General features: G+C 50.7%; 1 protein-coding gene across 6 annotated transcripts in view; it reads left to right on the plus strand.

The window, feature by feature from the left end:
• LRWD1 (leucine rich repeats and WD repeat domain containing 1) overlaps positions 1-20416 on the plus strand; it is a 71771-nt gene that overhangs the window by 18595 nt on the left and 32760 nt on the right. For all 6 annotated transcript variants that reach the window (XM_029612614.1, XM_029612613.1, XM_029612612.1 and 3 more), the window contains 3 exons: positions 6802-6921; positions 9779-9931; positions 11800-11892. In XM_029612614.1, coding sequence (XP_029468474.1) covers positions 6802-6921; positions 9779-9931; positions 11800-11892 — 366 coding nt within the window. The remainder of the gene's footprint in view (positions 1-6801; positions 6922-9778; positions 9932-11799; positions 11893-20416) is intronic.

The raw sequence follows: 20416 nt of genomic DNA on the forward strand, positions 1-20416 counted from the left end.
ATCAAGCAAGTACTACATTTATTTGGAAATTCTAATTTACCATTTCAGGGGGAAGGTGGCCGTGAGCTGCCTTTCTTCCTCAGTGTTCACTCTTATACACCTCCCTGAGGCAATTTTAAATCCTAGGAGGGGTTTTTCCCCTTGAATTATTTCAGCCTAGTATTTCTTTCCTGGTGACCCGCTGCGTGGCTTTGGGGCGATATTGGTGGTCCAATCCCTTCCCCGTTGAAGACCCCTGAGATGGTTAATGCCTCGGGTCCACTTACATAGAGAAGTCACACTCCTCTGTGTTTGCTACAAATAAAGTAAAAAAGAAAAAGAAGCATGAAGGAAAACCGGACTAGGGGGACGGAGCGGTTTTGTAAGAAGTTTTACTTTTTCTCCCGCTCTCAGCCAGACGCAGGAGGTTTGTTCTGTCTCCACCGACAGTTCCCGCCCACCCCTCCGCTCGCTCCAATGCCTAGTTCTCTGTTTTTGCATTACCTGCGGGGAGCCTGCTTCCCGTCTCTCCCATGTTCAGTGTGCTTACCCGGCGGGGAGGGTTCCTCTTTGGCATTGGGGCGGCAGGCGTCCTGATCGTGTTCTAGCAGTCGCTCCTGCAGGCAGGCCCCGTCTCACCACACTGCAGGAACGGTGGCCATTTTGTTCCCCAGAGCCCGCACCAAGTTCGCTGCCTGAGGGAGGAGGGGACTTCGTTTTCTCTTATTCCCCACCAGATTTGAGCCCCGTCGATCTGCCTCCAGTGAGGAGGTCTGGATGGCCGAACGGTCTAGGGCAAGTATTTACAAAAAAAAAAAAGTTCTTTTTTCTTAAGATTGGAGAAGGGGTTTTTCAGCTCCCCCTCTCTCCTAGCGCTCGCTCTTTAGGACCTAAAGGGATTCTTCCCCTTGACTCTGTCAGCCTAGGACCTTTTTTTCCCGGTGGCCCACTGCCTGGCTAGGGGTGATACTGGTGGTCCAGTCCCTCCCCCACTTGGACCCCTGAGAAGTGCCATGCCTTGGGTCCCTTACTTGCAGAGAAGTCACAAATTCCTCTGCTCCTTGTATACTTAAAAAAAAAAATACAAAATTTTAAAATAATAAAGGCAAGATATTTTTAAGGCTGTCTAAAGAGAAGGATAGCAGCCCACGGGGGAAGGAGCAGTCTGAAGAGGTTTTGCCTCATTGTCCCGCTCCCAGCCAGCTACTGCAGGAGTCCTCTCTGTTTGCGGCGTTGTTTCACTCCCCCCCCCCCCCCTCGCTCCCATGCCGCGATAGGCATTCTGTGTAGCCTGCAGGGAGCCTACCTCGTGGCTCTCCCACGACGGTATTTGCTCGATGTGTTTTCCCAGCGGGGAGAGACTCTCTTCCGTGCCGGGGAAATCGGCATCGTGAATTAGAACAGGAAAGCGCGCTGGCAAGCCGGCTCCGTCCCTTCAGACCGCGGGAATGGCGGCAATTTTAGATTCAGTCCTCGTGACTGATCCTTTGCAGGAAGAGGGCAGGAATTCGGATTTTCATCATTCCCCTCCGGATTTGAGCCCTGTGGACCTTCCCCTGCCAGTCCCTGACCCTCAGCCGGAGGTTCCACCACCTCCGGGGCTCAGGAACACTCCCCAGCATTTTACCCCCGATTTTGTGCTTTTCTTTTTTTTTTTTTTGCAAAATCATTTTTATTGCAAAGACATCATTTCCACAAGCACCAGGAAGTATACAAGAAAAATGATACCAACAGGAGAACAATCGGTACAGTGGTTATGCAAGTTTTCTTTTGTGCTTTTTCTTACATAAGGCCTATGTGGCTAGCTTGCAACAGGATCAAACTCTTCCAGACCCTCACCAAAGAAGATCTTGAGGGCTTCTGCCACGCAAGCACTCAAAACCCCTGATCTTCAGGGGACAAATCAGGGCACTAATCGGGTTTGGACTGTTCAGGAGAGGACCTCAACCTTCCGGGTCCGTCTTCTTAGCCTCCGGACCCTGACACAAATGCGGATACAGTGAATCTGAATTCCCCGGTCGAGGGGGACGATTCACGGGTCCTACGCTTCTTCCAGCGCGAGGATTTGGATCCCCTAATCCCCTTTGTTTTATCTGAACTAGGGATAGAATCACCTCCAGAGGAAACCACGGCTCCCCTGGGATCCAGCAACGTGGACCCTATCCTGGCGACACTCAGGGCGCCTCCATGTACCTTCCCATGTCACCCATGCTGATGCAGCTACTTCTCAGAGAATGGGAGTCGCCTGATTCTGGCTTGCGGGTCGGCAGGGCAGTGGACAATCTTTATCCACTACCAGACCAATGCCTAGAGCTGCTCAAGGTTCCTAAGGCAGACTCTTCGGTTTCAGCTGTTACCAAAGGAACTACCATCCTGGTTGTGGGTGCAGCCGTCTTGAAAGATCTTCAGAATCGCAAGTTTGAGGTTCACCTGAAAAGAATCTTTGAAGTATTAGCATTGGGGGTCCGAGCGGCTGTCTGTAGCAGCCTCTTGTAGCGAGCAAGCCTTAGATGGGTACAACAACTACTCAGCACTCAAGACCTTCCGTCTGCAGAGGCTGAACAGACGGAGCGTCTCGAGGCTGCAATCTCCTCAGAGTCCTCACCATATCCATGGTATCGGCTGTTTCGACCAGACGCCTCCTACGGCTGCGAAATTGGGCAGCGGTCCGCTCATCTAAGTCATAGCTTGGCGCGCTCCCATTCAAGGGTAAACTTCTGTTCAGTGAACACTTGAAACAGCTTATAAAATCTTCAGGGGAAAACAAGATTCATAAGCTTCCTGAGGATCGTCCAAACGTCTAGATCCTTTTTTCCCCTCACGGAAATCCTCAGAGTTCCTCTACTCAATGAGATACGGCCGCCCATTTCTCCGTTCCCCACATTGGAGGTCGACTTTCTCTTTATAGCGGGGAATGGGTCAAAATTACTTCAGACCAATGGGTTCTGGAAGTCATATAACATGGCTATGCTTTGGATTTTGCTCGGTCTCTTCCAGACCGGTACCTAATTGCTCTGTGCGGACCATGAAAGCGACAAGTGGTGTGCCAGACGCTCGACAGGCTGCAGGATCTCGGAGCCATCACCCCTGTCCCTCCTGGGGTCAGGTCAATATTCCATTTACTTCATTGTTCTCAAAAAGGACAGCTCCTTTTGACCAATTCTGGACCTCAAAAGAGTCAACAGAGCACACTGCGGTCTGTCATGGCAGCGGTTCCGTGGTAAGGTGCACAGTTGTTCTCTGTCCACGCTTCTGAATGTTGTGCGTTTTCTTCGGAGGGGGGGGAGGGGTGAAAAACGTGCGACCACCGGTGAGGAAGTATTGTTTGTCCTGGAGTCTGAATCTGGTGATTACAGCCTTAATGTGCAGCTCCTTTTGAACTGAGGAGAGCAACTTTGAACGATTTAACTCTTAAGGTGGTTTTTCTGGTGGCTATTTGCCCAACTTGGAGGATTTCGGAGCTACAGTCTTTGTCATGCCTGGATACGTTTCTGCAGATTTCAGAGGCGGGGGTGTTGTTGTGCACAGTGTCCTCTCTTCTACCAAAGGTGGTGTCAAGGTTCCATGTTATTCAGGGTGTGGAACTTCCAGCCTTTCCGGAACCCTCCACTCCTCATGCAAAGCGGGTATTGTTAAGATATCTGGAAGTCACTAACGATTTCCGTAATTCGGACCACCTTTTCGTACTTTGGAATGAACGAAGGAAGGGACGTCAAGCGTCCAAAGCTACGATTCCGCATTGGCTCAAGCAGGCAATCGGTTCTGCATATATTTCTAAGGGTTGGCTTGTGCCTGCAGGTTTGAGGGCTCATTCAACGCATTCGCAGGCAGCCTCTTGGGTGGAGGCCCAGCAGGTGTCGCCGCAGGAGATTTGCAGGGCAGTGACTTGGAAGTCGTTGCACATTTTCACCAGACACTATTGTTTGGATGTCGAGGCTCCAGCTGTGGCCAAGTTTGGTGAAAGTGTTCTGTAAGCTAGACTCTCCAGGTCCCACCCAATTTAGTGGGCTTAGGTACATCCCAGGAGTCTGGACTGATCTGGATATGTACTGGAAAGGAAAATTGGTTCTTACCTGCTAATTTTTATTCCTGTAGTACCACAGATTATTCCTGTAGTACCACAGGTTAGGACTTTTCAGCTTGGAGAAGAGACGACTGAGGGGGGATATGATAGAGATGTTTAAAATCATGAGAGGTCTAGAACGGGTAGATGTGAATCGGTTATTTACTCTTTCGGATAGTAGAAAGACTAGGGGGCACTCCATGAAGTTAGCATGGGGCACATTTAAAACTAATCGGAGAAAATTCTTTTTTACTCAACGCACAATTAAACTCTGGAATTTGTTGCCAGAGAATGTGGTTCGTGCAGTTAGTATAGCTGTGTTTAAAAAAGGATTGGATAAGTTCTTGGAGGAGAAGTCCATTACCTGCTATTAAGTTCACTTAGAGAATAGCCACTGCCATAAGCAATGGTAACATGGAATAGACTTAGTGTTTGGGTACTTGCCAGGTTCTTATGGCCTGGATTGGCCACTGTTGGAAACAGGATGCTGGGCTTTATGGACCCTTGGTCTGACCCAGTATGGCATTTTCTTATGTTCTTATGTTCTAATCCAGAGACCCGCTCATAGTAAGAAGTGGGAGAGTCGTCTGCTCGGTTTAGTCTGTTGGTTTATAGTTATTTCAGTATTGTTAGCTGGTCACTATACTGTTTTTTTACTTTGCTTGGGTTCCTTTCCCAGAGAGAATACAGCATCACCACCCTCCTGTTCATGGGGTATCAGATGGGCTGTTAAATTTAATTGATTTATTAGCATCTTGGCTTGGATACAGGTCCATACTGAGGGACTGCAGGTGGCACACTTATATAGCGGTTTCAATAAAACTTTCTCTGTCTCCATCTGCTGGCAGGGGTACAAAACTCAGGAGTCTCGACTGATCTGTGGGTCTACAGGAATGAAAATTAGCAGGTAAGAACCAATTTTCTTAACCTGGAAGGCAGCAAGTAGGTTTTTAATAGTGTGGCTCCATTAAAACAGGGCTTCAGTGTTTTTCCAAATTGCTTGTGTGCTGCAAATAAGCTGACATATGCTGGTGGAAAAAGGGCTGTGGGTAGGTTGTGAAGTGCCAATTTACATCTATAAATCACTGGACTCTGACACTACATAACTGTTGCTGGCTATCTTTGCTATTTCCATTTACAGTATGAGGGACATAAGAACATAAAGACGTGCCACATTGGGTCAGACCACTGGTCCATTGCAGTGTTTCCCAACCCTCTTCTGGAGGCACGCCTTTCCAGTCGGGATTTCAGGATTGCCACAATGAATACGCATGAAATAAATTTGCATACTTTGGAGACACCGTGTATGTAAATCTAACTCATGCATATTCAAATCCATCGTTCTGTGTTGTGGTTCTGGCCGTGAGCGCCGCGACCAGACCCTTACCTCCGTGTTCCTGGACCTGTTCCCGCTTTCGTTGGCCTAGTTCCTGGCCTGTTCGGCGGCATCCCTGCAAGGGCCGCGCCGCCGGGAAGCCTTCTATGGACGCCCTGTCTCTAGGCATGCGCGTGCCACTTGGGCGCTTTTCTAGGCCATTTCCCGCCAGTGGTGACTCCGCCCAATTCCTGACGTCAGACGCCGCGCCTTGATAAGCCGGCCGCAGACACTCAGTCTTTGCCTTGGAGCGGGCTTACCTACTGGATCCCTGTTGCGCTGTGCCCCGGAGCGACCTGTCTTGCTATTCGCTCCATTCCTGCTACAGTACCTGCTTGGTTCCTGCTTACCTGCTACAGTACCTGCTTGGTTCCTGCCTGCCTGCTACAGTACCTGCTTGGTTCCTGTTTACCTGCTACAGTTCCTGCTTGGTTCCTGCCTGCCTGCTACAGTACCTGCTTGGTTCCTGTTTACCTGCTACAGTTCCTGCTTGGTTCCTGCCTGCCTGCTACAGTACCTGCTTGGTTCCTGCTTACCTGCTACAGTACCTGCTTGGTTCCTGCCTGCCTGCTACAGTACCTGCTTGGTTCCTGTTTACCTGCTACAGTACCTGCTTGGTTCCTGCCTGCCTGCTACAGTTCCTGCCTGGTTCCAGAACCCGAGCCCTGTTACAGTATTGACCTACTGTCTTAGTCTGGTTCCAGTTCCCAGTCCTGATCCACTACCGCCTAAGTCCCAGCGGTTGGGCTCCTACGGGCTCCTCCCGGGGGAGTACCAGCTTCCAGGGTGAAGAGCACCTCTCGTCCAGCCTGAACATCTGCCTCCCGGCCTGCCAGTTACTAGAGACAGTGACCATCTTTTCCCAGTCTCCTGCAGGTCGGCCCAAGGGGTTCACTAAACTGAGACTCCCACAACAGTTCTGTCTCTGACCGTAGCCAATCCAGTCACTTGGAAGTACCCTGCGGAGCTGTGTGGGAAGATCCCTTCCCTGTTGCTTTTTCCCAAGGCTACCCCACATCCTGCAGCAACAGATTTCACAGATTCATTATGCATTCCCTGAAAAAGTACTTTATTAAATTAGTTTAATTCTGCTACCAGTTAGTTTCAGGAGGTGCCCCCCCCCCCCCGGTCCTAGCACTATTTGAAAGGGTAAATAATAATCATTCCCTATTAACCTGTCCCACACCATTTGTGACTTTATAAACTTCTGTCATGCCCTCTCTGTTGTTTTGACGTCATGGTGATTTCTGTGCAGGGAATAGTGTCCTTCATTTAAACACAGATGGTAGGTTGAAATATTTGAGGGAGCATAGTTCCCCCTCCTTGCTGCATGCCGCATTTGCTCTCAGTCCAGTATCAGTGATTTTCTGCTTTTGTTTTTCAGATCAGTGATAACTACAAGGTTATGTATCTACTACCCAACCTGTGTCAACTCAATAGCAAAGATGTCAGGTCACTGGCCAATCAAGTGAGGCTGGTCAACACCACCGAGCTGACCAGAAGGGTAAGAGCTCCATAATCGAGGATTTCTTGTTCCCTAGATTTTTAAAAATGTTTTCATTCCCTGAACGTACCCGGATCAGTCCAGACTCCTGGGTTTGGCCCCCCCGCCCCCCCCCCCTCTAGCAGATGGAGACAGAAGTTTACAAACAAAAACTCCGCCTATATCCTCCCTTCTCCTTTTACACTCTAGGACTGATTTCCTTTCTTCAATAGCTGACAGAAGGCGAAGAGCTTTGGTGCCTCAGACTACATTGTTGTCCTCTGCTACCAGGAGCCAGACTCCTGTTTTGACCCACCCGACATTATAGTGGCCCATGTGAGTCTGGATCCTGGGGTCAGAGGAGGACGTGACCTGAAATGCTACTGCTGTCTTGTTGCTGGCTCATAGGTGGGGTGCAGAGTGGGAATTGGGAGGGTTAGAGGGGAGTATTGGCTCAAAGGCTGGTGAGAGGGGAACTGTGCTAGGCAGCAAGAGAGGGAATTGGCACTGAGGATCAGGTGAGAGGGGATTGAGGTTGGCATTAGGGAAACATCCAAATCATGCAAGAGTCCTGAATTCTCAAGTGTTATCCTGGGATCATATTGGATAAAAGTTTGGGATGTGCTAGGAGCTTGGGTGTGTAAGTGTGAGAGAGAGTCAGAGGAATGGTGCTGGGGTTTTATATGTTTGAAAGAATTTGTCGGGATTATGTTGAGGTGTGAGAAAGGGGACTGGGGCTAAGGGATGGGGGGAAGAAGGGAGAGAAAGGGAACCATGGATGGTGAGTAGGAAAGGAGAGAAATGGGATCTGGGTGGGGCAGTGCAGAGAGAGATGGGCGCTGTTTGAGTAGTTGTCTCTGCCAAGGACATGCTTTGGACTAATTATGGCACTGGATTCCAAGAGGAAGGAGCCGGGCCAGGGTAGGCCCTCTCTCCCACCCAATCCCAATCCTTCTCCGCTCCCCCCACCCCATCCAGATTCTCATATCCCTTCCATCCCTGAGATTCTCTCTCCCACATCCTCCCCTGAGATCCCTTTTCCCCCTCCCAAAGTAAGCAAAAAAGAACTAAATAAATTATCCAGACCAGGAAGTTAGGTCAGAAAATATATTTTATTTTGCTGGTCTGTTTGTTTGTAAATGGTTTATAGTTTTTATTTGTAATTTTTGTTTGTAGGTTTTTTTAAATATATAAATATATATTTTCCTAGCGTGTAGCAGATGGACTCAGGACCAATGGGTATAGTGTACTCCTGATAGCAGTTGGAGACGGATCAGATTTCCATCTGACGTCAGCCCTGGTACATATACCCCTGCAGGAAGTGCAGCTCCTCAGTATTTTCCATCTCCATAGCAGTTCGGGACTCTATGCTCGCTAGCACAGCGTTAGAGAAAATTTTACAAAGAAAAACCCAAAACAAGAAGAAATCTTACCTCTACAGACGAGCCCCGCTCTCCTGCGGTGACACCCATTGGGTCCCTCCCCCAGTTGAGAATTTCCGAGGTGATTTCCGCGATCCCTCGGAGGTGAGCCTCGGTCCGGCGGCCGACCCTCAGCGGGGACCTAGCCCCCAACATCGGGTGAGGCTGAGAGGCAGCGGGTGCCACTTCGAGCGCGGCGGTGAAGGTATTTTCCCTCTCTCCCGCAGCCGGAGACCGCCCGGAACAAGACACGGCTCACCTCTGTGCGCACAGGTCGGAATGTAGACAGATGGACTCAGCATCCCACCCACGGCTGCCGTTATTCATGGAATCCTCGAGTGACATCACCGAGAGCGAATGATTCACGGGTAAGCCATGCCTTTCTCCAACTAGAACACCCATCCTGCCGGGTGTCGACGTTTCTCGGTTGAGGGCACTGGCAGTCTCCAGCTATAACCAATTCAACCAGTTCAAATTAATTAAGTTAACCAAGTTATAAAGTTAATCAAGTTATCCAAATTATTCAGTCATACATATATCCACAATTGCTTTTCGAGGAGAATACTGAAGAGCTGTACTTCCTGCAGGGGTATATGTACTAGGGCTGATGTCAGATTGAAATCTGATCCGTCTCCTGGGCCTGAGTCCATCTGTCTACACTAAGGAAAATGAAGTTATCAGGTAAGTAATTTCTCCAATATTTCACTTTGAGCGACCTCAAAAAGGTCAGGAATGCAGTATTTAAATTGGATAAATAAAATCGTAATTATTTACTATGCAAAACTATGCATATGTGCTGCAGAATTGACCCCTGAGCTGCCCTGCAGCAAACATTTTTATTAAGTGGCTGAGTCTGAAATGCTATAAGCTGCTCCCCCGCAATTCCTGTTTAGACCTGGGAGCCGCCATGTTTGCAGAAGAGTCGCGCAGTGTCTCACACGCACCAGATCCCATGTGTCCCATGCGTTAGTTGAGATGTCACAAATGACATCATGCACGCTGCAGCATCTCAGATAGGACCGGAACGTTTACGTGTGGCAGTGTTTCAAAAGCGGCAGCTGTCAAGGATTCAGACTGATCACAGACAGACATCTGAAGGGCAAAAAAAAGTGGTCTTAGCAGGAAGAATTAGTAACAGTGCCAACCAAATATCATGGTTTCTGATTTATTGCTTTATTTTAATAATTGTTAGCTGATATTCATTGGATTTTGGGAGCCCACTGCTGAGCAGATTAGATGCATGCAGCCAGAATGCAGGTTTTCAGCAAAAAACCGCCTGAGAAATTGGGTAGCGTGGTTGTACAGAGACTGTCTGCAAGTGAAGAACAGGAATCTGTTTGGGCAGCATATTCAGTTCCCCGCTCAGGGGTGCGGCGTTTGCTGTCTGTTTTTCTCCAGGTCTTTCACGGCACGTTACGGGTCTTGCAGCACTTCTTCTCCACCTCTTCCCCCCACAGGTCCACTCTCACTGGGAGAAGAACTATAGAGAGCAGCTTCCCGAGACCCCCTCAGCTGCGAGCATTAAATCCGTCGCAGGCCACTTTGTGAAATCGGCCGTCCTGGGAGTCAAGTACGGAGCCAACTCCCTCAAAGACTTCACTAAATGGCGAGTAAGTTCGGCAATGACCCCCCATGGGCCCTAGCCTTCAGAAATTTTATCCGGATTAAACCTTCATTTAATTTCTTCATGTTGTGTCCCATCTTTCTGTGGAAACAGCTAAAATAGGTTCCAACAGATTTCATTCCAAATCCAAGTCTCCAATTTCCATACAATAACATAACTGACAGAGTGGAAATTAAGCAACAGTTTCAAGATACAGCAAAAGATATAAATGGATACACAAACAAAAATCCCAACCCAATGGTAAATACAACTACAAAACTAACAATAAAATAACCCTACTAACCATAGACTGTCTATCAAAACACCTGTAGTGATCATAGCTAGCATGCATCCTGTTTAAATGCAGTCCCCAGTGGGCTAATCGTAAATTGGGGATTCATTTTGATAGCCTGTTTGGAAAGCATTTGAGCCAGCAGCAAAAGACTGTCTTGCTTGTAGGCACCCGGTACCACAGTATCCATCAGCGTCTACATGCACCGTGACACAATATGTCTTTAACTTCAGCAGCAATGTTCCCTCGAAGCTGTCATCTTGTGCTCTGAACCATGCGGGAGCTGCCGGCCCTGCGCATTCCAAATTGCAAGACTGCTGGATGTTGCTGGCCTCCAACTCAGCTTAGAGGGAACATTGCAGTGCTGAAAATCCGAAGCCATGAGTTTAAGTGCGGATTCCTGGAGACCCTGGAATGGAATTTGTCAGTGTGTTTACCTCAAAGTGCTTCCAGCATAGATTGTGTTCTGGAATGTGATGCTTGGTTGTTGTGAAACTTAAGGCTTGTACGTGAGAAAAAAACGCCAGGATTTAAGGGTCTGGCTGTCGCAAAGTATATAAAACAGTGCCAAAAGTGCCTTGTTTTACAGATAAAAGATGAGGAGTGCCACAAACTCCATGCATGGGTATAATTTGATTTTCACTACCTTGTTATAAAGCTGAACTACTGAATGCAGCCTTCAAAATAGGATTATATCAGTGTGTCCTTGTATTATGGCTCTGTCCCCTGTTATAAAAATCCTCTTCCCCGACTCCATTCTGCAGCTGTTCATGCTCTATTCACGGGTGTGATGCCTGCATGGAATTCATAATGGCAGGGGGAGCTCTTCAGAAAGCCCACTAGCAGACACTGAACTGTATCTGACGTCAGGAAAGCATGGGGCACGCAGAGGGAGTGGTAGGGACTGAAGAAATGGGCAGACTGGAAAGGCTGTTTGCTCTTTTCCTGCTGTCCTGTTTCTGTGGCATGGAAAAGAGGGATTTTAATTAATTTTGGCATTTATTTCATGCTCTGCATCAAGGCGCTTTAAATCCCATTTCATGCAGGTGCAGGTCCTTGCCCCCAGTGAGACTGCAGTCCAGGTGGGTACCAGCGAGAAAGTGATCTGCCACAGGAAATGGCAGTGGCAGAAGCAGGACTTGACCTCTGGTCTCCTGGTTCCCACCCCATTACTGTCACCGTGAAACTGATCCTTCTCCCAGCTTTCGTTTGCTAGTACCGCTGCCGGACATTGGAGCCTTGGTAGTCCGGGTGCTGGCCTGGATGCAGAGAAACCTCTTAGGTCAGAAACCTTGGGCACAGTAGGTTTCCTAGTCCAGGAGGGGCCGGGTTTTTCATTGTCATGGCCTGGTGAGCAAGTAGTTACAACCAATACCCTGCAGTGCGTGCAGAGGTGCCTGGCATGGCAGAGTTTCCTATTCTTTTTTGGTCCAGCCTGCTAAATAAAGCACTTTTTTTCCATTTAAATAGTTCCATTGGAGTCGAGTGTGACTGAAATTCTGCAGAAGGTAAAGGACAGGAGTACTTTTTATTTTAAAGTGTCTGCTGAGCAGTGGTCCTTTTTTTTTAATTTACACATTCAGGTGCAACAGATAGCGGAGGAGCTGATCGCCTCTCTGCTGACACCCGAGAAGGAGGAGGATGGTGCTGGTGGTGATAGAGTCCTAGCTCTCCCAGTAAGTGCCCCCAACACGTACTCATTCCCGGTAAAAATTGCCGAGACTAGACCTGACCCATTGCATGCCAGTAGGTGAGTTCTGTTGAGCATGATTTGTTGGTCTGCTGTGCTGGCCCCTTTGAACTTTCTTTGGGATCCAGGGTGATGCCCTGCGAATACGAGCTGGAAACTGACCGTCTGTGGTGACCTTCATGAATAGTCACCGACAGCAGCAGGAATTCAGAACCAGCAGACTCCACGGTTTGTACGAAAACCGTTCAGCATACTAGGAGGGCAATTTTCAGAGCTGTTGCTAAGCATTTTACCTATGCTTTATCTGTAGAAATGGCCCCTTTGAAGATTACTTGTGTGATGTATGCGTAGATTTGTACGAATGTAGGGAGAGGCATTGCAGGGGCAGAGTCCGGATTCACACGCATGCTTTTTACTTACAAAAGGTCCACATAAATAACAGGTGCAAGTCAATGCACATAAGTTTTCAAAGGGAACTAATTACCTTTTAAAAACTGATGAACAGTCTTCTGGTAAAAGCTCCCCACAGACTTTACCCTTCTGCAAAAGGTCTGAAAGTTGCCCATTTGGTGACCAAAATATCCCTCAGGTTTTCTCCCCTTATCTCTTCTTAGTTGTCTTTGCCACGTCTCCCTCCCCACACAGCATGGCCCAGACAGCTCCAGAGACCCTCACCAAACAGATGGGTGCCACCACTTCAGTGCCTCTCATTGGCCAGCAGGGGCCGCCACAGTAGCAGAAGCTGTCTTATCTCTCTAAAGCCTGAACACGCCACCTCCACAGCACAGCCAGGCCTTGGGTAATCTAAGCCCGAAGCCCTCATTGCACTGCATACACTGCTTCAGTTTGAGTCCAGGGGTCAGCCACATGTTTTGCTTTTGGTTTGTTTTTTTTATATTTTTATTGGGTTTTTACAGGAGGTACATCAGAATCATCTGAAAATACAATGGCATTATGTATCAGTACTATATAACACAACATAGATATAACCAAAGAACCCTGTTGTATGAGTCCTCCTCATTGCTCCTCCCACCTTTCCAATACCCCTCCCATCCTACCAAGTAGAAAGGAGTTGAGCAAAGAAAGAGATGAGTGAACAGAATTCCAGCAAATTGAGCAAAGAAGAAATTGGAGTTCTTATGTTTCTGAAGATTGTAGAGAAGAGGGTCTTAGAATCTTGCACTGGCTAATGGGAAAGTCCCCTTAAATCACAGTGATGCTATAGTCTCCGAGGCAGGTTTGCAATGTACGGCTGCCAGATTTTAGACACAGCCTCACGTTTAGGTGGTGGCAAGGATTTGGCCAAGATGTAATCAAGAGTTAACATCCTGACCATTCTGTTTTCCCATTGTTTCAAACACAGAGTTTCCTTTCCTATCCATACTGCTAAAATAATTTTCTTGGCTATCAGACCTGCTTTATCTAGAATTAACTTTTGACACTTATAAGTAATATGTGACTCAGCATCATACAGCCCAAATAGCCAAGTTCTAGGGTCATCTGAAAGAGTAACCCCCAGAAGGGAAGAGCAACAGATTCTTACTGCCTTCCAAAAGGAAGTGATGTTAGGACAAATCCAGAATCCGTGTAGGAAGTCACTGGAAGGGGCTTTGCACTTAGCATAGTTTGGCGTGGTACAAAATCTAACCTGGTATGCCCTTTTTTGCAAATAAAACAGTTGCCAAAGGAATTTAAATTGCAGTTCCCTGTATGTACCCGGATCAGTCCAGACCATGGGTTGAGCCTCCTGTCCAGCAGATGGAGACAGACCAAAACTGAAAGGGTATCCTATCTCAGGACAGAGCCTACCCTGCAGCCCTTCAGTATTTGTCCTTCTCCAGCAGATGCCAGACAGCTCACCCTGCGGTTCCCTGTTAGCTTGCCCTTCCCCTTTGGGGTTTCTTCTTTGGTTCTTTTCTCTGGGGGCAAGCTCAAGCAAGTGTTGTTTGAAGTTATTTCTCTGAAAAAAAAAAAAATTTAGTTCCCTGTACGTACCTGGATCAGTCCAGACCATGGTTATGTCCCCAATCCAGCAGATGGAGTCAGCACAAGCTTCGAGGGGGCGTCACCATATATACTACTACCCCCTCTGCAGGAGTTCAGTATCTTCTGACTCCAGCAGATGCGAGTAGGGGACTCAGGGTTTCTCTCCCTGTGGTTGTAAATTAATCTTTTCCCTTTTTGCTTCCTCCTTTTCTGGGCTTCTGCCTAGTTTGTCTGGTGGATCAAGTTTTTCTCTTTAAAAAAAAAAAAAACACAACTCTAATTCAAAGGCAGGCTGTGGGGAGGCGTGGCTTACCCCCTGTGTTTGTTTCCCCGGTGCTGAATGCTAGTAGTTAGGACGGGGTAAGTGATATTATATATTTTGTTGTTCGTTTTTCTTTGCAGCTCTCCCCAACCCCGGGATCGAAGCGCCACGCAGGGGACGTGGTCCGCGGTGGAGGCGAAGTGGTCCATCAACCGTCTGGAAACCAGAGCGGTCAGGCTAGCTCTGCGACATTTTCTGCCGCTCCTTCGGAACCGGGAGGTCAGAATCCTATCAGACAATGCTACCACCGTGGCCTACATCAACCGCCAAGGCGGCACGCGCAGCCCGCAAGTAGCGCTAGAGGCGGCGCTGCTGATGCAATGGGCGGAGCGTCATCTCGTTCGACTAGCGGCCTCGCACATCGCCGGAGTGGACAACGTGCAGGCGGACTTCCTCAGTCGTCAGCTGCTGGACCCCGGAGAGTGGTCTCTGTCCGAGGAAGCGATGCAACTTCTAGTCCGGCGTTGGGGTGCCCCCCACTTGGATTTGATGGCCTCCGCTCTCAACGCCAAGGCTCCTCGCTTCTTCAGTCGCCGGAGAGAGCGCGGCGCGGAGGGAGTGGATGCGCTGGCCCTTCCGTGGCCGTCTCATCTTCTTCTATACGCGTTTCCACCATGGCCCCTGGTGGGCAGAATGCTTCGCAGAATAGAAAGTCATCAGGGGACCGTAATCTTCGTCGCTCCGGAATGGCCCAGGAGGCCTTGGTTCGCGGACCTGATACAACTGGTGATCGACGGGCCAGTCAGACTGGGGCACCTCCCCCGTCTCTTACGTCAGGGCCCGGTATTTTTCGATCAGGCAGAACTCTTCTGTCTTGCGGCCTGGCTTTTGAGAGGCGCCGCCTCCGGCGCCGGGGCTACCCGGAGGCGGTAGTGTCCACTCTACTGCGGGCACGTAAGACATCGACGTCGGTGGCCTATGTTCGTGTCTGGAAGGTGTTCGAGCTGTGGTGTGCTAGTCAGGACACGAGACCTACGAAGGCTTCGGTACCTCAGATCCTGCAGTTTTTACAGGCGGGGGTGGACAAAGGACTCGCCTATAATTCTCTGCGGGTGCAGGTGGCCGCCCTGGGTTCGCTGTTGCGTGATGGCGGTTCCCTGCTACAGCATCCGGACATTGCGCGTTTCCTCAAGGGGGTCAAGCATTTGCGGCCTCCAGTACGGGACCCGTGTCCCTCCTGGAGTCTCAACCTGGTGCTTCGCTCCCTGTCGGGACCACCGTTTGAGCCGCTGAGCACTGCTACGATCAAGGATCTCACCCTCAAAGCGGTATTCCTGGTGGCCATCTGTTCCGCTCGCCGCATCTCGGAGCTGCAGGCTCTGTCGTGTAGAGAGCCTTACCTGCGTTTCTCCGACTCTGGAGTGTCGCTTCGCACAGTGCCTTCCTTCCTTCCAAAGGTGGTGTCTGCATTCCATGTGAACCAGACGGTGGAATTGCCGTCCTTTTCTTCCTCCGAGCCGAAGGCTCTCCGACTATTGGATGTCAGGCGCACGCTGCGTCTCTATCTGGAGGCTACCAATGAGTTCCGGATTTCGGATCATCTCTTCGTGCTTTGGTCTGGTCCCAGGAAAGGGTCTCAGGCCTCGAAAGCGACCATTGCGAGGTGGTTGAAGGCGGGCATTGCTGCTTCATACATTGGGGCGGGGCGGACTCCCCCGCCCGGCATTGTAGCTCATTCTACTCGTTCTCAGGCGGCTTCCTGGGCGGAGGCTCGTTCGGTCTCTACTCAGGAAATCTGCAGAGCAGCTACCTGGAAATCGTTACACACGTTCTCGAGGCACTATCGTCTGCACCTCGCCTCCTCAGTCACGGGACATTTTGGCGAACAGGTTCTCCGAGCAGGCCTCGCAGGACCCCACCCGATTTAGGGAAGCTTGGGTACATCCCATGGTCTGGACTGATCCAGGTACGTACAGGGAAAAGAAAATTATTACTTACCTGCTAATTTTCGTTCCTGTAGTACCATGGATCAGTCCAGACGCCCACCGCACTTGGGTCTTTCCTTCCTGCTCGACTCTTCTCTACGGGACTGTAGTGTGATAGGGCTTTCCCGGCTCCTCAGTCGCACTGTTTCTCACAGCCCCCTTCATGTTGGCGTGCTGTTTACGCAGCGTCCTACCCGTTGGTAGGACGGTTCCAGTTTTTCTATTACGGTTACACGGTTTATTGTTGCCGGTTCTTATAAACTTGATCCACTAAAGGGGTTCTATTTCTACTCGGGCTTTGATATACTCGATACTGAACTCCTGCAGAGGGGGTAGTAGTATATATGGTGACGCCCCCTCGAAGCTTGTGCTGACTCCATCTGCTGGATTGGGGACATAACCATGGTCTGGACTGATCCATGGTACTACAGGAACGAAAATTAGCAGGTAAGTAATAATTTTCTTTTTTTGATTTCTGTCATTTTGGTGACTGTGTCAGGGAGACAGTCCTGTCTCCCTCGCTCTTGGGGTTCCTAGGGGGGCTTTGCCCCTTGATTCGCTCAGCCTAGGTTTCCTTCCCGGTGACCTCCTTATTGGGGCGATACTGGTAGTGCCAGTCACTTCCCCTCAGCCTTCTGCCTTGCCCCAGGACGTCCATTCCTCGGGTGCCTTTTCAGGGAAGCGCATTCCCCTGCACTCTCTGCTGTAAAAAAAAAAAAAAATGTAAACAGCAAGAGAAGATAAAGATTTGTATTTTTCTGTAAAAGTTTAGTGGCAGTAAGGTTTTGGCTTTAGGAGGGAGCGGGGTTCGATCTCCCTCTCCTCTCCTCTGGGACTCCCCTATCAGCTGTTTTTTAGTTCCCTCGCGGCTGTGCTGATTTCTATCATGCAGCGTTCAAATCTGTGCTTAGCCTGTGGAGAGCCGGCTGCTCGGCTCCCCAGAGATGGGGTGTGCTCCCGATGCCTCCCGGATGGGGAAGGCTCCTCCGCGGCGGCAGAGAAAACTCAAGCCTGGGGTCGGGCTCCACGTTGCATGGCCAGGCCGTTCCCGACACAGCAAACCGCGGGAACGGTGGCCATTTTGGGTTTTTCTCCTGATGCAGATTCTGCCTCTCAGGGACCAGAGGAGCTGGGTTTGCCGGTTTTGCCCCCCGATTTGAGCCCAGTGCGCTCTCAGGGGGATGCCCCGGACCCCCCTCGCCCCCCTCCCCCGCGGGATTTACTTCAGATTTTGTGCTCCTTTTGCACAAGTCATACCTAGCTAGCCTGCAGGAGGAGGAGGATCCTCCACTGTTTCCCCCCCCCCCCCTCCGAAACTCCCTCGGATGCCCGCACCGTCCGTGTCCCCCCCCCGCGGTTCTGGATCCGCAAGGCCCGGTTCGGGTGCGGGTGGTCCCGGGAGCTCCCCTCCCTGTGGATCCTCCACAGCCCCCCGTGGACCATCTTGATGCATTTGATGAGGAGGCAGCGGTTCAGGCTCCCCCGCTCGAGGGCGACGATCCCAGAGTCCTCCGCTTATTTCGGCGGGAGGAGCTGGAACCTCTCATACCTTTTGTTCTCCAGGAATTGGGGATTGATGCTCCGCCGGATGATTCTGTGACGGCGGCGATGCCACCTAACGTGGACCCGGTCCCGGCGGGACTTAGGGCACTCCCGCGTACATTCCCATTCCATCCTATGCATAAACTGCTTCTCCTACAAGAATGGGAAGCCCCTGAGCGGGTCTCCGGGTTGGGAGAGCTATGGATAAGCTCTACCCGCTCCCCGAGGATTGCCTGGACGTGCTGAAGATTCCAAAAGTTGACTCTTCTGTTACTGCGGTCAGTAAGCATACCACTATCCCAGTGGTGGGCGCCACTGCATTACGGGATGTGCAAGACCGTATGCTCGAGTTTTATTTGAAGCGGATCTTTGAGGTCTTAGCTCTAGGGGTCCGGGCGACAATCTGCAGCAGTCTCATGCAGTGGGCATGTGTTAGGTGGATTCTACAATTACTCAGCACCCAGGACCTCCCGTCTGCAGAGGCAGAGCAGGTGGAACGCTTGGAGTGCGCCATTGCATATGGTGCGGATGCCTTATATGAATTGCTTTGCATCCAGGCCAAGGCCATGGTTTCGGCCAGACGCCTACTCTGGCTGCATAACTGGTCCGCGACTCTTCGTCAAAGGCTCAGCTGGGCACACTTCCTTTTAAGGGCAAGTTGCTCTTTGGTGAGGACCTGGAACAGCTTATTAAATCCTTGGGCGAGAACAAGGTCCATAAGCTGCCAGAAGACTGCCCTAAACAGTCTAAGTCTTTCTTTCCGACTCGTACCCGCTTCCGAGGGCAGTGCCGGTACGGCAACAGGGCGCGAGGTTCCTATCCCAGAGGAGGTGCTTCCAGGTCCCAGTAATGGTCTCATTCCTTTCGGGGCCGTCGTGGCTTCCGAGATGGCAGTCAGCAACACCCCGCCACCAAGTCCGCTCCCCAATGAGATCCGGTCGGTCCATTCCTCCGCACGAAACTTAGGTGGCGTCTTTCTCTGTTTCGCGAGGAGTGGGCCAAAATCATGTCCAACAAATGGGTTCTCGAGGTGATAGAACACGGTTACGCGTTAGAGTTTGCCCGGGACCTACCGGATCTTTATCTCGTTTCTCCTTGCGGTCCTTTAAAGAGGCTTGCGGTCTGTCAAACCCTAGCCAGGCTCCAGGACCTGGGGGCGATTATCCCGGTGCCATTGCGGGAACAAGGCGCCGGCCAGTATTCCATTTACTTTGTTGTGCCCAAGAAGGACAATACCTTCCGTCCAATCCTGGATCTCAAGTGAGTCAACCGAGCTCTCAAGGTTCCCCGTTTCCGAATGGAGACCCTGAGGGCGGTGATAGCAGCGGTCCATCCCAGCGAGTTTCTAGCCTCCCTCGACTTGACGGAGGCTTACCTTCACATTCCGATTCGACGAGAGCACCAGAAATTTCCCCGGTTCCACATCCTGGACCAGCATTTCCAGTTCCGGGCTCTCACCTTTGGCCTCGTCACCGCTCCCCGCACTTTTACAAAAATCATGGTAGTCGTGGCGGCTGCTCTCCGCCGGGAAGGAATCGTAGTCCACTCTTATCTGGACGACTGGCTCATGCGGGCCAAGTCCTCCGCTCTGTGCAGTCGCACAGTCGACAGGGTCCTGGCTCTTCTAACTTCGCTCGGCTGGATAATCAACTTCTCCAAAAGCAATCTCCAGCCGTCCCAGGTCCTGGAATTCCTGGGAGCTCGTTTCGACACTCGGGTTGGGAAAATATTTCTCCCAGACACTCGGGCGCTCAAGCTCATCGATTAGGTGCGCAGCTTTATTTACCTACCGCTTCCCATGGCGTGGGATTATCTGCAGGTTCTCAGGACCATGGCTTCCACTATCGACCTGGTCCCCTGGGCGTTTGCACATATGCGTCCATTACAAAAAGCATTGTTATCCCGCTGGCAGCCGGTGTCCGAGCAGTTCCAGGAGACCCTACCTCTCTCCGACTCTACCATTGCAGACATACAATGGTGGCTGTCACTGGCGCATCTCCTGAAGGGGATGCCTCTGCTGACTCCTGTGTGGGTCATAGTTACGACGGATGCCAGTCTCTCCGGGTGGGGGGCAGTTTGTCAATCTCAAGCGACTCAGGGATACTGGTCCCCGCTCCAGTCGCGGTGGCACATCAATCGCCTGGAAGCCCATGCGGTGCGCTTGGCTTTCAAGTTTTTTCTCCCCCTGATCCGCCGCAAAGCGGTTCGAGTGCTGTCAGACAATTCCACCACGGTGGCCTACATCAATCGTCAAGGGGGTACTCACAGTTGTCTGATGGTGCTGGAAGCCAGCAAGCTCTTCACTTCGGCGGAGAGGCACTTGGAGCATCTAGCTGCCTCCCACATAGCGAGCAAGGAGAATGTTCAAGCTGACTTCCTCAGCTGTCAACGTCTCGATCCCGGCGAGTGGGAGTTGTCAGTCGAGGCAATGGAGCTCATTGCCTCATCTGACAACTCCCCTCACCGGGATCTGATGGCGACTTTGGGCAACATTGGAGGGAGCATTGCTCGGAGGGAGTAGATGCGCTGGCCCTCCCTTGACCTCCCGACATTCTCCTCTACGTGTTTCCGCCCTGGCCGTTAGTGGGAAAGATTCTCAGGAGAATAGAGCTGCACTGGGGTCCGATCATTCTCATGGCTCCCGAGTGGCCTCGCAGCCATGGTTCACGGATCTGATAAATCTGGCAACGGACTGCCCTCTGCGTCTTGGCCATCTCCCCCATCTGCTTCGGCAG

This window comes from Rhinatrema bivittatum, chromosome 8 (genome assembly GCF_901001135.1).
Source record: "Rhinatrema bivittatum chromosome 8, aRhiBiv1.1, whole genome shotgun sequence".
NCBI lineage: Eukaryota > Metazoa > Chordata > Amphibia > Gymnophiona > Rhinatrematidae > Rhinatrema > Rhinatrema bivittatum.